The 24,119-nt window shown below is 42.3% G+C and overlaps 1 protein-coding gene and 1 long non-coding RNA gene across 4 annotated transcripts in view; one reads left to right on the top strand and one right to left on the bottom strand.

Annotated features, from left to right (window-relative positions):
* The first annotated feature begins 1,107 nt into the window (after window positions 1-1,107).
* Window positions 1,108-23,327, top strand: LOC306941239. The gene is made up of 3 exons (XR_013792112.1): window positions 1,108-2,221; window positions 21,882-22,025; window positions 23,220-23,327. It is a non-coding gene; the product is annotated as an uncharacterized lncRNA (long non-coding RNA).
* The window catches only part of slc16a4 (solute carrier family 16 member 4), a 37,920-nt gene continuing 16,306 nt past the window's right edge, over window positions 2,506-24,119 (bottom strand). For 2 of the 3 annotated variants that reach the window (XM_079526551.1, XM_079526553.1), the window contains 9 exons: window positions 23,895-24,027; window positions 23,214-23,346; window positions 21,854-21,997; window positions 21,237-21,398; window positions 19,277-19,948; window positions 13,411-13,622; window positions 11,165-11,258; window positions 10,149-10,160; window positions 2,506-5,666 (listed from right to left, as the gene is read on the bottom strand). In XM_079526551.1, the coding sequence (XP_079382677.1) occupies window positions 5,482-5,666; window positions 10,149-10,160; window positions 11,165-11,258; window positions 13,411-13,622; window positions 19,277-19,948; window positions 21,237-21,398; window positions 21,854-21,997; window positions 23,214-23,346; window positions 23,895-24,027 (1,747 nt within the window). In that variant the 3' untranslated portion in view covers window positions 2,506-5,481. The remainder of the gene's footprint in view (window positions 5,667-10,148; window positions 10,161-11,164; window positions 11,259-13,410; window positions 13,623-19,276; window positions 19,949-21,236; window positions 21,399-21,853; window positions 21,998-23,213; window positions 23,347-23,894; window positions 24,028-24,119) is intronic. The other variant, XM_079526552.1, reaches the window with a different exon arrangement.

Raw genomic sequence — 24,119 nt, 5'->3', positions numbered from 1 at the left:
CAAAACCTCAATTCACAGTAACATGCCATTCACCCCTTTCACTCATTAAGTTACTTTGGTCAATACTTGCTCAGTAAGGCTTAACAATTCAACCAAAAATGATTGGAGGTAAATTAAACGAGGATAGACAGAACTGGAATTTAAACGTCAGAGGCTTTGTAAACGATAACTTGCCACCTAAAATATAATTTCTGTACAACTGCCATGTAATCAGAATGAAATGCTTCTTAGCCATGGCGATGTGTAAGCAACTGGCACTTTAAGACATTTCGAATTGAACATTTTAGTTAGACTTCCACTGGCTATGGCAGATGTATTAAAACAGGTTCTCATTTTCAAGTAAAATGAGTAAGGGATCAAGCTGTCGGAGAGGCAAAACTGACACCTATGCCATACTTGTTGACAGTGAATTATTGGCAATAATTGGAGATTGTGGACTGCACAATACATATCTGAACATTAACAAATGTGATATATTTCAGTTGTGCTATATTTCTGAGACAAAATGTAATCCAGGATATAGCAAGCTGTAAAACATCTCTAGACCATTCTCATATTAAGCTATACTGTACAAATAAGGCTTTTACAATTATTAATTGGCATCATACATCACAATTATAGTTTTTTAGAATTATTGATGGATACGATTTCCTTCAGAAGATGTACTGTAGCTAAAATCAATCCGGATGTTGAAAGATGATACTAAGAGTAATTTAGTACCTTTAGGAATCATAATGTAAGATTAGAGCAGCCCTAACTGAGGCAGATAAACACTCATCCAGTTTCTGGGTAAGAAGACAGTCTGGATTCTATAATAAGCGTGTACTGTAACTGTTATTTTCTTTTTACTACACAATATATTTATTTCCATTCAGTATAATATTTTATATGGATTAAAGGTGTAATAAATCACCTATTCATTCCAATTTAACTTACAGCTACAACCAGTTATGCAGTGAAAAGTAACTTATCTCAGACTCTTTCTGAAATCATCAGTCACTCAGTCAACCAGTGTTATTCATTTTTATAGTTGCGCTCTTTTCGGAACAGTTACTTTCCTCAATAGTGAGCACTTGAAGACGTTCATTCCAAATTAGATACCTTTGAGAGAAAGACCTGCTAATTACCTAAAGTAAAATAAATTGTGTAAATTCTTAAAACAAAAACCCTCAGGGTCAATTTAACCTTTTATTTTAGATTTCTTACACTGAGTTTAATACTGAGATGTTTTACTGTGGAGGTAAATATTTTATTTTGTCTATCACATTGACTTATAATGCATGCATTTCTTTAAACAGACTCAATTGATATTTGGTCAGTGCAAGGTACTGTATGTACCAGATGGCGCAGATCTTGTAAGTGGCAGCACATTCAGATTGTCACACCCCTGCCTTGGGTGAGGGTAGTGTGCAACCTCTTCGCAAACCCGACTCAAATGATGGCAAAGCACGCAGTTGGCAGAGTTTAACATAGTTTATTACTAGCAAAACAAAGGAGACCAGATATCATATGAAAAAAAGAACAGAATATTCAAAATCAAATGTCATCGTTCAACTGATTAAATCAAGCATTATAATAAAATAAATGCAAATTATCAGGCCGTCAAACTATTTTAACCATGGTTGTAACTTTATAATTCCAAAATAACACTTGGAGTCAGTGACCGCTCCTGATTACCTATGTATGCAGGCAGCAGACTGACAACATGGTTATATACCCCCATGGCCCCTCCCACTAAAGACAGACCAAATAACGGGGTGATATACAATGTCACTTCTGCTCAAATAAACAGGCACAAAAATACATTTTAAAGTCGTAGATGATTTGCTTTTCAGTCGTACAACTTTGCATTGAGTGTCCAGTGTCCTTCTTTGACACAGTGAAATCCTTGTCCACAAGGAACTGGTTTGGCCCAAATCAAGTAGGTTGCAGGTGTGTTTCCTGGCAAACATATTTAAAGATCTGAACCCCATTTTGATTGTTTTAGGCTCCAGAGCAGAGCTACGGTGAGAGAGATGGTTGTGATTTGTTTGTGGTTTTCTTTAGTAAATAGGTTGTAGTTTGTTGTTTCTGTTTGTGTCCATACACAACTCACCAAGCGTGCACTCTTGACAGAAACAATATATTCAGAGGATTAATGTGTGTTTTTCCTTTACAGGGGTTCATTGGACATGATGAAGTGAATCACAATCTTCATACACACCATCAAGTGCCATGTGCTGTAAGTACCATGTTTATATGCATTTTGGCTGCTATAATAATAAAATTAATTGATTATGAAATGTGAATACAAAGCACTGTGCTATTTGAAAATAGAAAATGCGTAGATTCATGAAAACCATTTTGTATTTGTTCATGTTAAAACATCTGACAAATGAAAACGACTGTAGCCTGGGTGACAATTGTGTGAATAAAAACGAGTTAACTGCCAAATTCTGTGAATGTGTTCTGTCATGTGATGACATTTCTGTGTGAGAGACTACAAAGGACCACACATGTACTGTATTCAAGTCACACATCACTTTATTGCAGCTGATTGTACAGTCTGTTTACAAAACAACTACATGAGCTGCGACCAGTATAGCTACTGTGTGATTGGTTACCAATATTTTCTAACCTCAAATCAGGAAACAAAAGTCAAATACGGTGGACAGTGGACACATCAGTGAAAAAAGAAGGTAGTGGTTCAACATAAAATGCCTTTGCTCCAAATTTCAGCATAATACCCAAACGTCATCATATAGCTACACTTATTGCCCCAAAAGATTTCAATTTGTTGCTTAAATATGCTTTTCCTTAACCACTTGAGCCCCATACTGACCAGAGTCCCCCTAGGGCTCCTCCTGTTTTCACTTTACTACACTTAAGTATTTTTGCCCAAAATAGCAGATCTGCAAGCTTACAACATGTGGCAGATCTGTTATTTTCACCAAATGTTTGCCCCCAGATTAGGGACACTAGGGTTCAAATGGTTAAAATACCACCCAAACAGGCATTTGACTGCAAAGGGTAAAGTAACCTAAAATTCAAATCTACTTTTAAAGCATAAACATACATTTCATATATGATTTATATTACAAAACATTCAGTGGCTCCCAGTCACAGAATGCAGCTCACGAGCCAAGAGAGCTCTTGTGCATGACTGTAGTTATTGAAACAATACAAAGAGCTTTGCTGAGCATTGTGAAAGTGAGCTGAGGGGGAATAATTTGGTACTAATTGAAGTAGCATTCTTTGTGTAGAAGCTCTCCAGCGCCACAAGAGGGCAGAGTAACAAAACAAACTGGATCTAGCTATGATCACAGGATTTCTTAAAAGACATCTGAGGGAAAAGGCTGTGAAAATGGGTGGTTGAAAATGAAAATGTTTAAGTACACCATGTTTCATCAAGGTTCAAGTTGTAGGTAGGTTTACTAGTAATGTGTCTTTGGCTCACATTCCAGGAAAGTTAGTAAAGATACAGTATAATAAGGCAAACAGTGGTGATGAACAAGGAATCCATTGAATAATACACAATAAAAATCTATTCCATAAAAAAGAAAGATAACTTCAACAACCATAACAAGACATATATTATTATACAACACAATCAGAGGTTACTTTGCCTTTCATTGGCTGCCTGCAGGCACTCTAGTCGTAGAAGCGACGGCATAGTCTTACTTACCAACCCAGTGGGGGTAATGTGTATTGGCTTGCCTTATCAGGTCAAGGTCAAGATCAAGGCATTGATTTTTATATGTTGGCAGCAAGGTGTACAAAGTATCTTTGAAAAAAACACTTGCCCAGAGGATTTCACAGTAAAACACAATCCTCCAAATGCAGCATGAGCAATGTAAAGCCTGATTCACGCGTGACGGCGTCGTGCGCCATAATTAGGAGACCTACAAGTTTGTAGGTCTACTATTTTCGCCATTGTATGATGGAGCATAAATTAGGCTTAACTCATTGTCAATAACAGTGTCAATAACAGTGTCATTGTCAATAACAGTGTCTGTAACTTTCAGGTCAGCTAAATGCTTGAAATGGGGCCTACACAGTATGTAGAGAAAGGATATGTAAATTGTAAGGATATCATTATTACAGTAAAAATGAGGGTGTTATTAAGTGGGCTGTTAATTAGAGCAGGGGTTCTCAACCTGGGGGTCGTGACCCCTCAGGGGGTCGCCAAATAATTTTGGGGGGTCCCCAGATTATTTTCAAAATATATATAATTATTTTCAACTGAATGCCTGGGAAATGGAAAGGGTTTATATAGTACACATAGTGCATGCATCCTTAATGATTATATCTGGTTTCAGTATTTATTTATGATGTATTTTCTCTATTAAGGTTATTGTAGCGGTCAATTTGTATTGGGGGTGGGGAGTGGGGTGGGGTGGGGGTCGTGAGACATGGCCAAAGCATTTCCGGGGGTCCCCAGACAAAAACGTTGAGAACCCCTGAATAAGAGCAACTGTTGCTTTCAGTTTGCGTATCACTTTTGTGTACCAGCTGTGCAGTATTTTGCATAGAACAGAATTCCTTCAGCATTGCCATTACTAATGGGCCAGCATCAGTATTACACATTGTGTGGTTCAGAAGCAGGCTACATTACATAAAATGATTGCTTGGTATCTGAACTATCCGGCAGAAAATGGGCTAGGACACAACCACATGCAACATGATCTTAACGTGGGCCAAAGTGCATGTTTGTGAGTACAGGTATAAATATAGAGGTATACAAGAACATCTGTCTCATTCATGGATATGGTGTTTCATGAATAAAGAATTTCATCATAGAAAAACTATATGTACGGGAAGGCTATTGTTAGACAAACAGCAGGTAGACACTAGGTTTCCAGCTCAGTACTGTAGTTTAGTTTCTATATCCGGTAGCGCTATAAGCAATGAAAGCCAATACCTCACATATAGAGTTCTAAGCACATTTGGACACATCACGTCATCACTAGAGACTTGCGTGCCATTGTATTCTTCTAACCGTTGAATCATTCAATATCATTTCCCTGTTTGTGAAAAGACATAATTTCTTTTGTTGTGGTCACACTGCAGAGCACATTGAATGGTTTTTCCATTCAATAAGTGACAAAGGTTACAAAGCAGGCAAGAGAGCATTCCCAGCAGTGACAAGGGTCCTCCATTTCTGTGAATTTCACAAAGTGTTGCATGCTCCTCCACTGCATACTGAGAGAGTGGCGATCAAATATAATATGGCATAACAGGAAGAGTAATTTTGGCTTATATTCAAAAGATACAAAATACGATTATCTGTTCGTTTTTAGTGTGGTCACGACTCACAATCATTTTCTCCCCAGTCAGTATAACACTCCTTCAACAAAAGTTCAAAGGTCATTTAGGTCTTGACACTAAGTTCACGGTTGCGCTTATGTCCGTGGAATGCAAGCCCATGGAAGATATGAACACGCTGGTTCAGAGTTGAAGGTGTTCCGTGCTTTCGAGTCCCTCTACACATTGTGCAGGAGGTCATGGGGTGAAGCAGCCATTGGTCTTCCAGGCGCTCTCAGCTATCTGGGCCTGGGCCAGCTTCTTCCTGGACTGCCAGCGCTGGGCCAGGGGCTCCAAGAAGAGGGAGAGTGATGAGAGAAGGTAGCACACTCCGGCCAGGTAAAAGGAACAGTCATACGTATGGGTGTAGTCGTACAGGAAACCTGGGAGGACCCAACAACATAGGAACTGGCATCAGTGATCACTTAATCGGAATTAACTGAATTACATGAGAATCATGGACAATGTTGACATTGTATTGGGCAATAAGCCTTATAAACCTCCCATTTAAAGGAGCGCTTAAACCTTACAGAGTATACCAGAGAGAAAAGGCATGCATATAGCCTATAGGCCTAGGCTACATGTACATGCTGCTGTTACTACTCATGACCTTTAGAGTTACAGTTGGTTCCTGAGGGCCGGAGAATGGCTGCTCACTGCTCTTAATGGCTAGGATGTATGTGTAAATGTAATTGCATTCAATTCACTTAACACTTAAATTAATTACCTTGATCATGTTTTTATCTTATCGCATTAGTATTCTCTTCTTAGAGATTTCTTGAAAAATCTTATCACATTTAAACTACATTTAAACTACTCTTTATCCTGACATCAATCACGAGATTCACGCCTGAAGTCTCTGACAGCAGAAGCAGTGAATTTAACTGGGGTCAACAACAAGCACTCCAGTAGCAGAATATCTACTGTTAGAATTGATTTAAAGATTGTTGTTATCGCTTTTACAAGACAGTCACAAGGAGCCAGTCCACGCTCCACATCGACAGCAGTGGCCCTCTAGTGTAGGCTTAGAATTGAGTGTGACTGGAATTCTGCCATCTGGGCCCATAGGCTTTGGAACAAATTGTCTGAAGAGCTTAAGGGGAAGTTCACACAAAATAAATGCTTGATTCTAACGTCTAGACCTGCAGTGTTTCTCAACCTTTTTTGGTCCAGTGCCCCTATCCAATATCCAGGTCTCCATACCGAATTAAAATGTAAGCAATATTTCTTATTGTGCATTGTGTTGCTTATGTTACTTAGAAAACATCTAATCGATTTTTAAACATAAGATTTTACATTAAACTGGACTGTTAGTATGTGATTATTATGTAATTATTAGCATTATTGGCATGATAAGGACAATGATAATGACATGCTACCTGACCATGATACAGACTTGATGCTGACGTGATACTGACCATGACTAACCATGAGATTGGCCATGACTAACGTTGATACTGACCATGACTAAACATGATGCTGACCATGACTAAGATATGGAGACACAAAGACAAAGACCAGTACCTTATTGACACAAGGACCAGTACCATGGCATCCCTGTCACCTGTTACCGTCACATGTACCCCAACTTGTGTTAAAGGACATATCTTGACTTTAGGCTCCAAACTTTGCATCATCTTTCCAATCACTCTTTTCTCAAACATTGTGTATATTTACTAACGTAGCCTGCAGGAAGGTTTGGTCGACACAACAGGAAAGTTAACACAAACCCTTAAAGATGACAGTTCTTCCTTACAGGAGCTGCCGAGACGGTAAACAGAGCCACAAGCTATATCCGTACCACTGCAAAGGGGGGGGTCATTAGTCAGGTTTTGACCCCAAAACCCATAAGCCCCTCAGGCTCTCAGGAATTGCCTAACAAAGTGGGAATGGACCGTGTCAACGAGTTTACGGGGAACCCCCTCACCCCAACGGAGGCCGGCAAGAGCTTGTAGAGCCATTTTGACAGGAAACGCATCAGAATGCTCACAGACAAATATGGTCAGCTTGATGAAGGATTCTGGACTAAACCTGCATAAAAGTGATGATTGGAAATGGTCTGTCTATACAGAGAATATGTGTATCTATACATCTATCTATCTATACACATATTTATTAAACATCACTTTCTTGAAGGTCTTGCACTGGCAAGACCTTCACAACATCAGACACACAAAACCTGATCCCTGGATTAAAATCAGGTCTCTAAAAGACAAACAGAGGCAATCTGCCATCACTTAAAACTGTCTGACTCTGACCCAACCCATAGAAACAACGCTGTTATTCTAAGGATTTCACTTGCCTTCAGGCATGGTGAAATGTGACACTCGTCACCCCTCTATGCATTTCTGTCAAAGCAACCCCAAAAAGTCCTGTCTAGTATGAAGGCTGGACTAACTATAGGTTGTTTTTCTCATGTCGGGTCTGTTTTCACCCTGGATGATGACACGCACGCACATGTGCGCACGCACGCACGCACGCGCGCGCACACACACTTCTGTGACCCCAGTGAAAAGATATCCCACAAGGCCCCACAAAATGCATACAAGTGACAAAGACTCCTCAAGTCCTCATCCATTTCCCCGGGAGCCCCTTGTATAATCTAATCATCCCCCACTCAGCACTCACCTATTATATTTTGGCATTCAGGCTGTGGCAGTGGGTGCAAAGAAGCACATACCAACATATTTGACAGGAAGAGGAGCGATAGTTGAACGAGACAAGCTTAAATAAGACGCCAAGCTGGTCAGCTGCTTACACGTCACAATGGTACGTGCACATATGACCCAATCAAATATACTGTAACTAGCTTGCAAGCTACGCATCTTTTTTCCTCTTCCCATTTTTCTCTCAATTTAGTCATGCCAATTCACAGTTAACCCCCATGTGTATATAGTCCCTGTCACTGCCAACCGATACTATTGGTCTGCGGAGGGTGTAGACAACCATGTCTCTTTGATAGACTTGGAGTCGCCAGCTGGTTCTTTTGACTTGACAAGTGAGGAGTTTCAGCGGGAGGGCATAACGTACGTGTGCTTATAGGAGCTCAATTCCAATCCCTGCTGAACAGGCACCCCAACCAACCTGCTGCTAGTGCAGCAACAGAGATCACCCAACCCAGTGTTTGTTGGAGCATTCGGCCACCCACGTAGGCCTACTGTGGAAAATTCAAACCCCAGTATCTACAGTGTTGGACAGGAATGTAGCCCCTGCAGTACCGGGACGTTACGCATCATTATATACTAGAACTAGACCAGTGCACCGGCCAACTGAACGACGCATGTTGGGAATGATGCAAATAGGGAATCCGTCTGTCTGTGTCCCTTTTGTGCCCATATGGAAAAGTCCTTGCAGTGGTAAACGTCTGTGGAGAATGTATAGTGAGAACTGACTGTGAAAAGTGGACTGACTAACTAACTAATCAAATGGCAGGTGTTGGGAATTCAACACGTGTGGGCAATTCAAGCTTAGGCTGGGGTTGCCGTTGCCATGGCAATCAATGGCCAGAGTCTTTGTAGAATGGCTGCCATCAGTCGGATCGACGCTTCTGGACAACCGCCTATCAGACGGACTTGACGTTGTGCACTGCACCCCCTTGGGTCGTCTGCGAACGGTTCTCGAGATATGTCAATTACACACGTACTGTACATACAGTAGATTCTGTGCATTTATTCTAAGATAATCATATGCACAGACACACATAGACACTACGATTGTCTTTGTTTCTCTCCCCCCTACGGTTTCTCCGTCTTTCCTCAAACTCGGATCCAATCCATCACCCATCAATCATTCCATCATTCATCAACATCACCATCACCATCCCATTGGTTCCCAAATCTCCAATCATATATACACCTGTGCACCTTCAGTCCCTATCCTTCCACTATTACCAGAGCGAGCGAGATTGTGTTCACACCTACAGTCTTTTTTGTGTCAAATTCAGGTGTGTGTGTGTGTGTGTGTGTGTGTGTGTGTGTGTGTGTGTGTGTGTGTGTGTGTGTGTGTGTGTGTGTGTGTGTGTGTGTGTGTGTGTGTGTGTGTGTGTGTGTGTGTGTGTGTGTGTGTGTGTGTGTGTGTGTGTGTGTGTGTGTGTGTGTGTGTGTGTGTGTGTGTGTGTGTGTCAGCCTTCAAGCTTTTTCTGTTTCTATCAGGGAAACATAAGTAAGATGTGGGGTACCTAATGGGGTACATCACATTTCAGGCCTAGTTTCACCCATTAGAACCGCGAAAGCTTTTGTGTCATTTTAGATGTTTGTGTTGGCTATTCAAAGTCTTTGTGCTGCAAGTTTGTACACCTGCTATATTTTGCGAAAACTTGAAAGTGTGAAAACTACTGGTTTGGAAGGTATTTGTAGAATCGCCCTGCCCCTCTGCAGCCCTCAGGTCTCAATGGGTTACGTTAAAGGGTTAAGTGAAACACATTACAATTTACAATTTACAATTTAGGCATTTAGCAGACGCTCTTAATCCAGAGCGACTTACATTAAGCAAGAACAAAAAGCATGGGAATACATCACATATGTAAAATGCATTTATCGCGAAACATGCGTAAGCTAAGGACGTGACTAGAACATATCTATATAATGACACTATACATATAAACTATAACTAGAACATATCTATATAATGACACTATACATATAAACTATACATATATGCTATACTATGAAGTGCTATGACTACATACAATGCACTTATTGTGCTGTCTACATGACATGCTATAAGTCTGTTTCAAATGACAAATAACATTAGGTTAGGTGTGAGTGCCACCCCCCTGTATTTTGTTTTTGTAGTTGCAGGTTTCGTTGTTTAGTTAGTAAGTTGTTGGTTTTGTTTAGTTTGATTTGATTTGGTAGTCTACTCACCATTTAGTTTATCTGTTGGATTTTGTTGAGAATCAGACATTCACATTGTAAATACAACACAGAATTGACTTCATCCCTCATTTTCAATCCATTATTTCACTTGATACCATATTATTATCCTTAAAGGACCACTTCACCACTTTTCAACATATCTTCATATAATAGGTCCTCACTAATAATCATGAAAAAATGGCGCAATTCTTCTGTACTCAGTCTGTGTCTCATAGGAGGGCTGTGGGCAGTTCAGAAACCCGTCCACCAGTGACATCATCGATGGGGAATACAAGCTAATAGAAACTGCAGGCTTTCTAGTCCTGAAAAGTTGCAATGCACTGTTTTCTGAACTGACCACAGCCCTCCTATGAGACACAGACTGAGTAGAAAAAAATCGTGCCATTTTATCATGATTATTAGTGAGGACCTATTATATGACGATAGGTTGAAAAGTGGTGAAGTGGTCCTTTAACTCATTGACTGCCATTGATGAATATGTTCATTTCGATCCAAGGTGCAGACCCGCCATTGACGTATGGCGTTTGTCCATTGGTGCTTACAATAGAGTAGGCTATGCGCTCTTCCGCAACCTGTGAGTCATCCTAGGACTTCTGAAGAAGAGTTTAGCCGGAAATAACATGATTTAAAAGAATCCAGCCGGTTCAGTCTAATGCTATAGTATAATTTATATGCCTATAAAAAAAATCTTTCTGTTGGTGAAAACAAGCTATAGCCTATTCAACTGCCAATAACTAAAGAACAGATTTTTTTTACCCAAATGAAAGAAGAGACTCGTATTTCTTTTGAGATATTTGGTGTTTTTCTTTACATCGTCATAGAACAGAATATTCTGTGGGTCTTGAAAGATGATTAAAAACACGTGTGCAATAGGCTATGTAGAAACTCTTTGACAGTTAATGAGTTAAATACCTAGTCCAGCAGTAGGCCATATCCTGTGTATGTAATGTGTGCTCATAATCCTATGCCATTCACATGGTTTTGAATGACGATGATTCACTCACCTGCCAGAGGTGGTCCTGTGAGACAACCCAAGCCAACAAAGAACATAGAGAATCCCATGGAATTGTTCAGTTTTTCTGATCCCACCAAGTCTACCTGCAGATGGAAAGAGCAGAACAGGAAACGTCAAGCATAATTCATTTAGGAATTTAAATAGCGGCTAATTCAAAACTTGACTGTGTCACTTGATAATCTTCTCAGTAGTTGATGATCCATGGTCAACTACTACACTATATTTTTGATATAAATAATCAAACAACATTGTTGTTAGTTCTTCGTGATCAGATTTTTGGCATATGTTATTTGAATGCATTTTGGATATTAAGTGTCGGGTTTCAGAGTAGAGGAGACCCTTTTAATTGGCTCAACATTGTTAATGTTGTAATTACATTTTTTTTAATGTTTTTTTGTGGCTTTCGCCTTTATTTTATATTTTTATGGAGGGACATACAGTAGGCTGACAGGACATGGGGAGAGATATGGGGGGAAGACATGCAGTAAAGGCCGTCGGGATCGGGAGTTGAACCCACGGCACACTGCCAGAGGCTGCCCAGGCTGTAATTACAGTTTTATTACCGGCAAACATTCCCAAATGTTCCGTCTGAAAACACACACTCTTCAGATGCAAATACACCGTATGCTGGTGGTTAATTCACATATTGGCCTCAAATGTTATGGTATCCTATAGTTTGTTTGAGGCTGTTCATAATTACTCTTCCTAGTCCAATCTCGCACTTTGAAGCCTAAGTGGTAAATTGTAATTGTGAATTGTATTAATGTAATATTGATAAAGACGAGCTTAAGAGATAAAACACCATCACTACAGCCTGGGGTCATGTCTTCTAATGCAGAGGACAAATTCCAGGTCTAGTCAAATTCTAGTCTCTAAATAATAAATAATGTTTGTGTACTGTAAACCAATGACCACTCAGTGGTCAGTGCAGTTGTATGGGGTGTAAACAGGAGCCCCTTCCACCGGAACAAGCGGTTTAGCCTGTAAGAATCCCCCGATTCCAATCGGACACCTTTAACCTTCCATCAAACGGATAGGAGAAGACTTCATTCAGCAGAACAAAAACCGCTCCGACTGGTTCTGTGTGCATGCATGCTCTGTACAATGCCTTACAACGTGACGACACCGGTGGTCATCCCGTTTGCCCAGAAGCATTGCAGCACCGCCCAGCCTATATCTGAAGACACCATCGCCCAACTGAAATGTCACCATATCATGCAATGACCTATTTGTGTTTCATGTGAGAGTTCTCACATGAAACACAAATAGGTCATTGCATGTTGTGGTGACATTTCAGTTGGGAGAAGATGACCTCACGATACTGGATACCAAGTGACTTAATTGCACCACCCTAAAGTGACAGTTGGTAACCCAGTGACGTTAGATATCAAGAAGAGTCAATTGTCACTCGTCTTTCAAGGATAGCCTTCTCTCCTTACGTGCGCACACACATGTGCACAAATATGCACGTGCGTGCAACGCATCTGTGTTAAGGTAATAGTTGAGTTAATAATGTCATAATTTGAATGTGATTATTAATTTAATCGCCATGATGAGTATATTAGTTTAACAAGTCACACACACACATGCACCCTCACGCAAGAGCGCGCAGACACACACACACACACACACACACACACACACACACACACACACACACACACACACACACACACACACACACACACACACACACACACACACACACACACACACGTCCCTACTATACTGTATAATGCATTTGGTTACTGGGGGGCAACAATGTACTGTAAATGAACCACAGACAGATAATCGAGTAAGTTAAAGGTCATCACATGGACAGCACGTCCTGATACGACTCCCATACACTACAACAATTATATAATATACTATAAAAACATTGGCCTAGAACGCCTCGAAGATCTGCTATTTTCACAATATTTATCTGTGAAACCAAGTCAAACTATTAAATGTAATACCTCAACTCCTACAATTCCAAGCTGCTTGTCAGGGTGAGGGGTCCCCAGTTCAAATATGATTATTGTTGGGGGTCCCCAGTTCAAATATGATTCTTTTGGAGGATCACGGCCTGAAAAGGTTGAGAAACACTGCTCTACAAGATTTATTTTGTCTGACACCCTCTCACCCCCTGCCCATGCCTGACAATAGACTGTGGTGTGACAATAGAGTTGATTTCCAATTCTGATTCTGACGGAGATGACTTTAGGCAGAGATAATGCAGATATTGGCTCTCACCAGGACAGGTAGCAGCAACGCCATGTATCCACCACAGAAGATGGCGAAGAAGACTGCGTAAACCATGAGCAAGAGGTAGGTAGTGGCCAACGGGGAGAGCAGGTTCACCACACCGCAGAGGATCAGGTAGGCCTTGTGGTAGTGGTACTTGTGGAACAGGTTCCTGTCCGTCACCCACCCTGAGGCCAACTGGGCAACGGTCTCAGTGATACCTGCATGGGAGGAACACACAGGGAGAGGTTACAATGGTGAGGGCAGAGAGAGAAGACATGACAGGTGAAGGAGGAGAACAGTGGGGGATGTTCCAGTGTAGATCATAGATGCAGACTGTCACAGAGTGTTGGTCAAACTAATACTGTATGAGGAAAGGATATTATATAGACAGGATATGAAATTAAATATCCAGGCTGTCACGTTCTATCTACAGAAACTAACAATTATCTGTATGAAACAAGAACATTCAACAGCTATTCCTTAAGCAAAAGCCAAGGTGATCACATGAAAATGGAGGGCGGCGAGGGCCCCAATGTAAACAAGTCTTAGTGCTTTTCTGGGTATCTCAATCCTCTTAGGCTAGCAGACCTTGTATTGAACTGTGCTTTCCTCGAACTGTTCTTATTCCACAAACTGTTAATACAATTATCAATCAATCAATCAATCAATCAATCAATCAAATATAAAGTACACACTTTCAAATTAATGCAGTTATATAACATTTTAGAGCAGAATATCGTTCAACAACAGACACACAAGACACCAATAATATCAAGAATGTCATCTAAAGCAGAAGAGATTTGTCAACTGATCGCTGATGATACAGATTTAACCACTAGAACGCTATTCTGGGCAAAAACATTTGTAAATATTAAAAAAGTAAATGGGGCTTAAGCGGTTAACATAAACATACACGTTGCAATATCTGGACATAAGGGAGAAAGCGTGTTCCACACACCACTGGTATGCCGTGGCTGACATTCCTGAGGGTCATTTCAACAGATGCTTAGTCATAAAGAGTTAACTGTCAAAGTCAGCAAAGCTCAGTGTCGGGCCATGTTGCACTGTAGCGTGTGGTTAAAGTGCAGAGGAAGCTGTGCAGGCATGCGGCCAAGTTTTGAGTGACCTGCCAACCTGTCACATGCACGTCGCATTAAAGAAACGATACAGTCAATCAATCAGCGTGTGTTGTGCACCTGGGTGTGCCAGGGAGGAGACAATAAGGGAGGAAAAGTAGGGGATGGGATGGTGCACTGCAGCAGCACAATGTCACGTTTGATGCACCACATGGGCGTCAAACATCACGCTTGCACATGATGATCCTGTCTTGGTCAGCAAACAGGTGCTAGAAATTGTAGTCTACAATACATCTATATGCTTTACATCTGTTCTACAGTAAGATAACACCCATGCAGGCAGATCACCCCATTATGTGTCGCACCCTTGTCCAATAGATTTATTTTCTGTTCCATTGCCTCCAGCGGGTATGATGACTGGGCAGATATAGTATGCTGCTCTCTGCTGAGGACAACTGGAATGCGATAGGCGGTGCGGCAACTGCAGTGGTCTATTGACCGTCGCAGGAATAGCTGCAGGCAGGCAGGCAGCACCAAGCCATCCATCCATTGATCATACAAGTTGGTTCCATGCTGCAGATGAGAGTTGCCCATCCCTTGCTCACCTACTGCACCACAACTACTACAACACGCTCTCCACCTAGAGGCTTTCAATGCCTGCAGACCAAATTGCAGAGACGTCTTTGCTGCAGTGATCATATTTAAAGTAATACAAGTAATCCATACAATCTCTTGAACATGTATTACCATTTTGATAGTTTCCTTGCTGCCTGACTGAGTGCTGCACTAGCCTCAGCACTGGCTATAAATAAAGACAAAAGAGGGATGAATAATGAAATGCCCTGTCACTGAACACCTCTGCTTTTGTTACATAATAGAACCTAGTACATATCTCTGCACCACGGTTAGGAATATGACATGAGGCAGCTGTGCTGTGTTTATGTGTCCTCCTCTAGTGACCAGAGAGAGTTTCCTGGGGCGTGAGCAGACAAGTTGCAAGCTTGTTTGTGTGTTTTAATCGCAGCAGGTTAGCCCAGGTCCGCAGCTGTTCCCGTTCAGACTCAGCACAATGCAGCTTCAATAAAGCCCTCTCTACATTAAGTAGCGCTTCGGACCAAATGCCTCTCTGGGACAAGTGTCCACTAATGTGAAGCTCTCGCCCCACCGCTGATTAAAGAGGTGTTACTGCAACATTTTGCACTTGAATAGTGTAAAAGGTGAGGGAGAAGCAGAGACGCTTTTTACTCTGCTTCAAATTGGATGATTGCGTGATGCGTCTGTAAAGTCTGGGTATAAAATGCACGTTCATTCTCCTAGCCTTCCTCATTACTGGATGCTGTTGGCTCGTACTACCCACTCTTTTGTACACATTGCCGCCTCAGTGCTCCTCCGCAGAACATCAGCCACTTCAGAATTGGACCCAAAAAATGGGGAGCCCCCTCTTGTCACCACGGCAGCTACTTTACTCAGTTGGCCGTTGCTTAGCAACTCCCACTAGTGACAGTGTTGGTGGTGGTGGGCTGACACGGGAACCGACCCGGACGATAGTGGGCTCCCTCCCTGGGACAACTCAATGGGCCTCTGTGACAGGGACGGAGGGGGGCGGCAGGACACTGAGACGGTGGCTTTGTGGTGTGCGTAGTAGACAGTCTCCGACTCTCCGCTCTCTCAGCTCAACACTGCTAATGACCAGAGAATATGACAGAGCAAACGTGTCCAAGGAATCTGTTTCTCTCTTTCCGGCACACTGATTCTAATTGGTTGGCACGCTGCTCATTTAAGTAGACCCGTGGACCACCAGAGGGAATTGAGCATCTATTCTTTTCTTGTTTTTTGTTTGAACACAGAGCACTGCATCTGGTAAATGGTAAATGGTGCATTTATATCTGCCTACAATAAGGGATAGTAGAGCTCAAGAATTGTCTTATTTTACTGTACAAAGTGGAGATGGGTGAGTTCCTTCTCCCAAGTATGTTGTCTTTATTGAGACAGACAGTTTGGAGGCTGAGGAGACAACATAGGGGAGGCAGAGGGAACAAGGCTTTGATGGGATTCAATTCTAGCCCATACATTCAACATCAGGAATAATCTGTTTCAGGTGGAAATGATCTGAATTGGTGGTGTGCTGCAGAAATACTCAGGAAACTCATTTTACACGTAACACATACATGTTTTACCATGACCTTTTCATGCTAACCATCAGCATTCTTTTTTTTGTGGCTTTCGCCTTTATTTTTATTTTTTTATAGAGGGACAAACAGTAGGCTGACATGAAATGGGGGAGAGAGATGGGGGAGTGACATGCAGTAAAGGCCGTTGGGATCGGGAGTCGAACCCACGGCACACTGCCAGGCTCGGGCTACCGGCCAAGGTTCTGAGGCCCAGGCCAGCATTATCTATTTTAAATGACCCCATAGATAATCTCAATTTATAGATATCCATCTATAAATCTCTTTCAAATATCTTGAGAACCATTCATCCAATCAACTTCACACTTGCTGGGTGTACTGCTAAGGACCCAAGGGAGTGCAGTGCATTGATTGTGAAGTCGATCGGTCGAGCACTTCTACAGGACCGCTCTGGACCGGCATGCGTATCTCGTGAACCACTCTTCCAATCAACTTCCCACTTGATGGGCATTGGGTGTATTGCTGAGGAGCAAAATAAAGTGTGGTGTGAAGTAAATGGGATGAGCGGGTCTCATGCTCAGGGACGTATTAACACCATAGAGTATATAAAGGATAGAGACCGAACTGGAGCACTAGCCCCGCCCCCAAGCTATTCATTTCGATGAAGTTGCTCAGTGGCGTTTTGAAGCACCCGGAAGACTGCCGGAAGTACCTCCTCCGGACCTCAAATTTGAGGTCCGGGGTGACGTATGGGTGACTTAGGGAGTGATGGTCCATCATTTTTTAGGGCGCCCCATACTGCAGGGAGGGGGAGGGGGGGGGGGGTGTTCAGTGTGCACACACGTTTTTTAGGCCCTTGTCAGGGCCTCAAACCCAGTACCGTGCGGTCCAGTTTCAACAAAATGTCCCTGAGAGCCAAGGGTCCCTGGGCACCGGCCCCAATGGCCAATTTGGCCCTGCTCATGCCCTGAATGGGAATTGCACTAGTGGCACCAAAACGCTTGAGTTGACTAAAGTAGCCTAACACAATTAAGCCCACGTGATTCAAACTGGTATGGGGCAACTACAATTCACATTAAGTTAAAAACCTTGAAAAGCACTTAAGAGTATTAAACAAGACACAGAAGTCTATAAACGGCGTGGCTTCCTTGTGAAATCTGTGGCTATCGATAGCCACATGGTTACTAGATTTGCCATTTGTTAACTAAGCACCAATGATTTTGGTTTTCAATAAGTTTGTTGATCACATGCTATAGAGCTTAGCCATGTGATTTGATGTATGCACCTATGTAGCAGAGATAGATACAGAGATACAGACAAGCATTTTCATATTGCACTATAAGTTTCTTGTCATGGACATGACAAGTTTCTTGTCATGTCATGGACATCCAGAAGACTACATGCTGTACTTGAAATACTACAATATGTAGCCAGTATTAGCCTCATCTACGAGCATCTTTAGAAGGTCCAGCAGTCTCCATCTCCCAAGAAATGATAATTCATTATCTTGAGATACATTTACAGAAAAGATGCTTGCCCTCAATTTGTGAACACATCAAATTCAAAGTAGTGAGTGTTGGTATTATACAGTAGGGTGGAGCAGCATTTAAATAATTCACAACGAGCCACCAGGCACCCTTAAAGATTTACATGCACGTGCATGGCTGGTGAAGGAAATGCTGTTTTTTTTTTTTTTTTTTTTTTTCATATGCAGTGGCCTCATCAATGGGATACTGCTGAACCCACCAGCTTTGGCCAGTAGGCCAAAGTTCAGCCTTTATGTAAGCACATTCATTACATAAGACTGCAGTCTGAGCAGCTCACAAATAATTAATGCCTAAAAGTTGACTGAGGACATTTTTATTTTTGCATCGCTTCTTAAACTCAGTCTAAAATGAAACCCAGAGCTCTCTCTTCACAAACACAGTGAGCCTCTCCATTAGCAGCTCTGCACTAACAGACATATAGTAGGAGTCCTCTGTTTTAGTGACATGAGAAGCTACTCAAGTATCATGCATGATTTGCTTCATAAGAATTTATCTTAACCGTCTGGCTGCCAGGATCTATTAATCTATTTATCGCGCATTGCCAAGGTTTTTGCAACCATTATTTTGAAGAGCCAAATATCCGTAACCGGGTGTTACGGTGACATAATGCTGTGTGTGGTGTCTTGACCGGTGGTTGTTCTCTCGCTCGGGGCAGAAAAAACCTGACCGCGAGTATCACAGCGCCTGCTGTCGGCCGTTTTCACCAGAAACGACATTCATTGCGCCTATTTGGAGATACAGGCCATTGAAAGCAGCACATAGAGTGCAAGTGGATGCGCGCGCATCTTCAAAATGGCTGCGGCCACTGTCCCACTTACACTGTTATGCTAACGAGCGGCAGCTAACCATTCGATCCGATCAAAACATGGATTAAAGAATATAAATCCTAGATAGCGTTTACTACGGTTCTGGCGGGCTCCGTGTTTTAATAAGATAATGGGCATGCATGTCCACTGTGGGACAGTGATGATGGAGCTGAAGGAGATGGGTCTTACCTGGGATGAAGCACAGGCCAAAGCACGAGACAGGATTTAGTGGCAGTGTATGATTGCGGCCTTATGCCCCAACCGGGACGAAGAGGATAAGTAAGTAAAGTAAATATGTCCACTGTGGAGCTTACCTGCTACTGAGATGATAAAGGAAGCATCCATGGCACTGATTCCCAGGGTCTTGGCACGGGCAGACAGGTGGAAATAGGGGATAAAGTAGGCCAGCTGACTGAAGACCAGAGACCAGGTGTAGATGCAGAAGAATGGGTCCTTCAGCAAGGAGAAGTCCAACACTTTGGATTTTTGGACGGCCACCTCACAAGACGGTGTGTTGACATGGGACGGATTCCCCACAATGGCAGACCCATTCACGCCATTGAGCTCCGTGGAGCTGTCTGGGCTCCCCGGCTTACCCTGTCTCAGTTCATGGTGGGGTTCATGGTGACCATTCATGCCATTCAAGACCAGTTTGGTCAGTTCAGGGTTTGTGGAATGGTCCTTGGAGATCTGGGCACTTTGTCCCACTAGAGTCTCTGTTTCCCAGTGAGATTGTTGAGGAGGAGGGGAAGGGAATGAGTCTGTTTTGGATATGCCATTGGTCAGGTGAGGGGCACTATTCCCGTTCAGGCAACTCTTAGGGCGTTCCTTCTCTGAGGAGCTTTTGAGGGATGCAGTGGGGCTTTGCATCGGGGAGATGGTGGAGGTGGCGATGGCTGCAGTGGCAGGCTTTACTTTAATTGGTCTCAGAAGCATCCCGGTAGCCACAAGGTTCAGCATAAGACCCCCCAGGATCAGTAGGGCTCCTGTGGAAGATATATACATTGACTACGACTCATGGTACATGATACGTAGATACGCCCCTCTCTATCCTGATTGGATGAAGGATGGGCCCTCTAGCCAAAACCTAAGCTTCTTTTTTACCCCAGAGGTGAACTGGGGACAGGGAGGAACTCCTTATATGGTCAGCACACTCTATAGTAGGGAGGATTATCACAAATAAAAAAATCACACCTGTGTGAAGTGAGGGGCGCTAATATAGGCTATTAAAGTCTAACTCATGTTGATTATGTGATGTACAGTAATGGTGATGTAAAACAAACGGTGCCAACACAAACATTAAACGCCATTAGCAATAAAGAGACAAAATGACGTAATGAGGCACATTATGACGTAAACTCTCCCTTCATTGTCAATGGCGTTTACAAAACAAACATTGAACTAAAGACAAACATTAAACCTGTATATAGGAGGGGCTAGCGCCCCTCAAAAAAGAAAAAGTGATAGTGAAATCACTGAAGATACCTTTAAAGTCTTAAAATTGTCTTAAGACAATTGTCTTAATTGTCTTTGTTTAAAAAATCACACCCGTGCGAAGTGAGGGCGCTCTTATCATCTTACAACATTGAGGAGGGAATTCGGTATAGCTTGGTGATGTAATGATGATGTAAAACAAACAGTGTCAAAACAAACATTACATTCCCTTTATTGTTAATGGGATATAATGTTTGTGTTAGTGACTAAAAAAAAATCTTCAAACTTTTCTTATGTAAATCATTCATGTAAACATTAATTATGTACTGCACAGTATGTTTGGTAAAACAGTCTTCTCTGTTAGAGCCTCCCATCATCTATTTGACCTTCAAATGTAATCTTAAAAGGTGGCTTAAAGCAAACCAAATATGTAACCACGAGTAACTATTATTAACTTATTGCTAGCTCCCCTTGTCACTGGTGTCACTATTCACTGCATTATTCTGCCCCCTGTACTATGTTTACTTTTTTTGTATTGTATGTTTTTGTATGGAATTATGGATAACCACTTTTAAGAGCCTGCTCAGGGACTACAGATAATTAGACTAATTAGGGACTAATTAGCCTATGGCTAACTCTGGCTCATTTACATGGATTTGCAAAATGACGTGTTGATTAATGTGCATTGTCCCTGTTAAATAAATAAATAAATAAAACAAATAAATACTCTTATACCAACCCATATAAATTGGAAACATGCCTGTAAACCTTTTAACAACAGTGAAAGAAACACATTAGTGATTGCCACCCTCTCCCAGTTAGAAGACTGGTCTCACTTACCTTGCCAAGCATATCGATCCAGCAGCAGCTGAGTGAAAGGAGCCAGGGCAAAGGTCAAACCCATCCCGGAACGCCCAATTGCATATGCCGTAGCCAACCTCTTTCGGAAATACAATGCTGTGACAACTGAGAAGCCCTGGTATAGAAGTGCAAAACCAATCCCTAAGTAAGATAAAGAAGGTTATGGTCATTGTCGGTCATTGAGTCATTTGGACGAGGACAGACAACAACTAGAAAATGTGCAATTCTGGGAAATTACAAGTGTGGTTGCTAAGTACAGCATGATGATGATGTACGATGATGTATTGACCCTAAAGACGTCATATGTATAGAGAAACTTTTTGGGGTTTCTCTATAAATATTATAGTCTGGTTGCCCTGTTAGGCAACCACACTAACAATGCTGTGTGAAACCTCTAATAGTACAAGCCGCAGTGGAGACTACTGATTATATTCACAAGGCGGCCATTATTCAAAGTGTAGTCGAGTATAAAGTAAGAATAACACATCAATTACTTCAGTCTTGTGACTTATTCTGTCCATATATGTGTAGTTTGCAGCATACACTCCATTTGACTGTGTGGAGTTCTAATCCGCATACCAAACATTGCTACTCACCAACTATCAATCCCATGCTGACGTACAGGTACGTAACGCTGGTGGCAAAGACGCTCAGGAGGAAACCAAGACTGACCAGCAAAGCCCCTGCCATAGATGTCGCCCTGGTCCCAAACTTGGCACAAGCCACAGAAGCCAGGGGTGCTATGCAGATTAAAACAAAGGAATAATGGTAAAATGCGACTGTATTCTTTCTACGGTAGAATTTAATATCCAATGGTATGTGTTAATTAAGAAATAAAACATGAGAGGCGTGATAAACAAGCATATAATCAAAACTTTGTAACTTTAAGGGGATCGAGCCATAATATTTTTCAGTTTTTGGGGGTGGCTGCTAGCTCAGCTGGTTAGCAGTAGCACACAGTATGAGAGATCTCTGCTTACTGACACATCTGGGAAAATCAAAATTCACTGAATTGGCTTGGACGGCAGAGACAAAGCTATGTCTGCTGTGGCCTGGGCCATGGCTCAGCGGTCCAGGCACCTTGGCTGGTAATCCAGTCTGGCAGTGTGCTGCGGGTTCGACTCCCGATCCCGACGGCCTTTACTGCACGTCACCCCCCCATCTCTCTCCCCATTTCCTGTCAGCCCACTGTCTGTCCCTCCTCTATAAAAAATAAAGGCGAAACCCACAAAAAAACATTAAAAAAAGCTATGTATGCTGCTTTGAAAACCAACCCTGATACAATCCCATTATGAAGCGCCGCCCTAAAGTCTTTGCATTGGTTCTCTGATGCAGTTATTTTTAATCGCTGATGTGCTTCCACCCAATTTTAGCCCATATTATGATTAGAATTATGCAAGACTACCGATAAGCTATAAACTTAATGTTTGAGGACCCAGGTTTGGATTCCTACTCCTGTCTTGTGTCTCCTCTCTATCTGCCCTTGGTTTCCTGTCTCTCTACGCTCTTCTGTCTGGAATAAAGTATAAAAATGAAGAAAATAAATACTCTCCCATCCCCCCCCTGCACGCACACACACACGCACACAAAGAATCAATATTGTTGATGATATTCGATGACTGACATCACAATATACTTTGTAGGCATGTTTTGCTTATTTAGACAGTGTGGAGAAACAGGAAACCAAAAGCAGAGAGAGCAGGAGAGACAAAACACGTGTCCTTCTGAAATTGAGCCATGGACGTTGCCATTATACACTAACAGGTCGGCCACGGGTATGCATGGCCTGTGAGACTTTTGATATTGAATCCAGAGCTCATAATTATGTTCAGGCTGTGTGGACAACGCACAGAATGGGGCCTGGCTGTAAACAAGTATCTGATGCTTAGTCCAGTTACCCTGGGTAAATATAGTAACTTTGCTTTGCTTTGCTTTGGGTGTGGTGTTGACTCTGACCTGCAGATAGACGCAGCGCAGACATGATCGAGCCGATCCAGCTGATGCTCTCAGCCGAGCCTCCAAAATCATCTTGGAATGCTACGAAGAAGATTCCAAAGGTCTTCAGCGTTCCCATCACCAGGACATTAACCTGGAATCATATGCAGAGAGTTGAACAGACAAAGGAGAATTCTCATTCACACTTGCATATCCATCCATCCATCTTCAACCGCTTATCCATAGTTGGGTCACGGGGGCAACAGCTCCACCAGAGAGCTCCAGACTTCCCTCTCCAGAGAAACATTAGTAACTTCCACCTGGGGGATCCCGAGGCGTTTCAAGGCCAGTGAGTTGATGTGATTCCTCCAACTGCGCCTTGGTCTGCCCCGGGATCTCCTAACCAGATGCCTGAACCACCTAATCTGGCTCCTTTCCAGGCGAAGAAGCAAGAGAGACTCTACTCCGAGTCTCTCTTGCGTGAATGAACTTCTCACCCCATCTCTAAGGGAGATGCCAGCCACCTGTCGAATAAAACTCCTTTTGGCCGCTTGTATTCGTGATAGTCTTGTAAATATATACATACTGCACATCTACACACACAGTTACAACTCAAGGGCTATTACACTGATCTAAGATTCACCACGGCCAAGACTGATTAAAGATCATTTTTGCCGTGGGAAGCGGTTAATAAAGGCGTACCAGAAAGCAGTGTATCACGACCATCCAGCCCCAGCCCCCATCTGGAGGGTCTACAAGGTCTTTCTCCATCTCCTCCTTCTTATTGGTAAGGGCAGCCCTCCTGAACAGGCCCATCTTAGCCGCCTTGACTTCACTGAAAATAACAAAAAAGCAAAACACATTCGATTCACAATCTCCATATGTCCCATAGAAGGAACACTTTAACTTTCTTCTCTTTCTTCTTAC

This window comes from Electrona antarctica, assembly GCF_951216825.1.
Source record: "Electrona antarctica genome assembly, chromosome: 2".
NCBI lineage: Eukaryota > Metazoa > Chordata > Actinopteri > Myctophiformes > Myctophidae > Electrona > Electrona antarctica.
The sequence above is the reverse complement of the archived record's forward strand: the minus strand, read 5'-3'. Positions and strand labels throughout refer to the sequence as shown.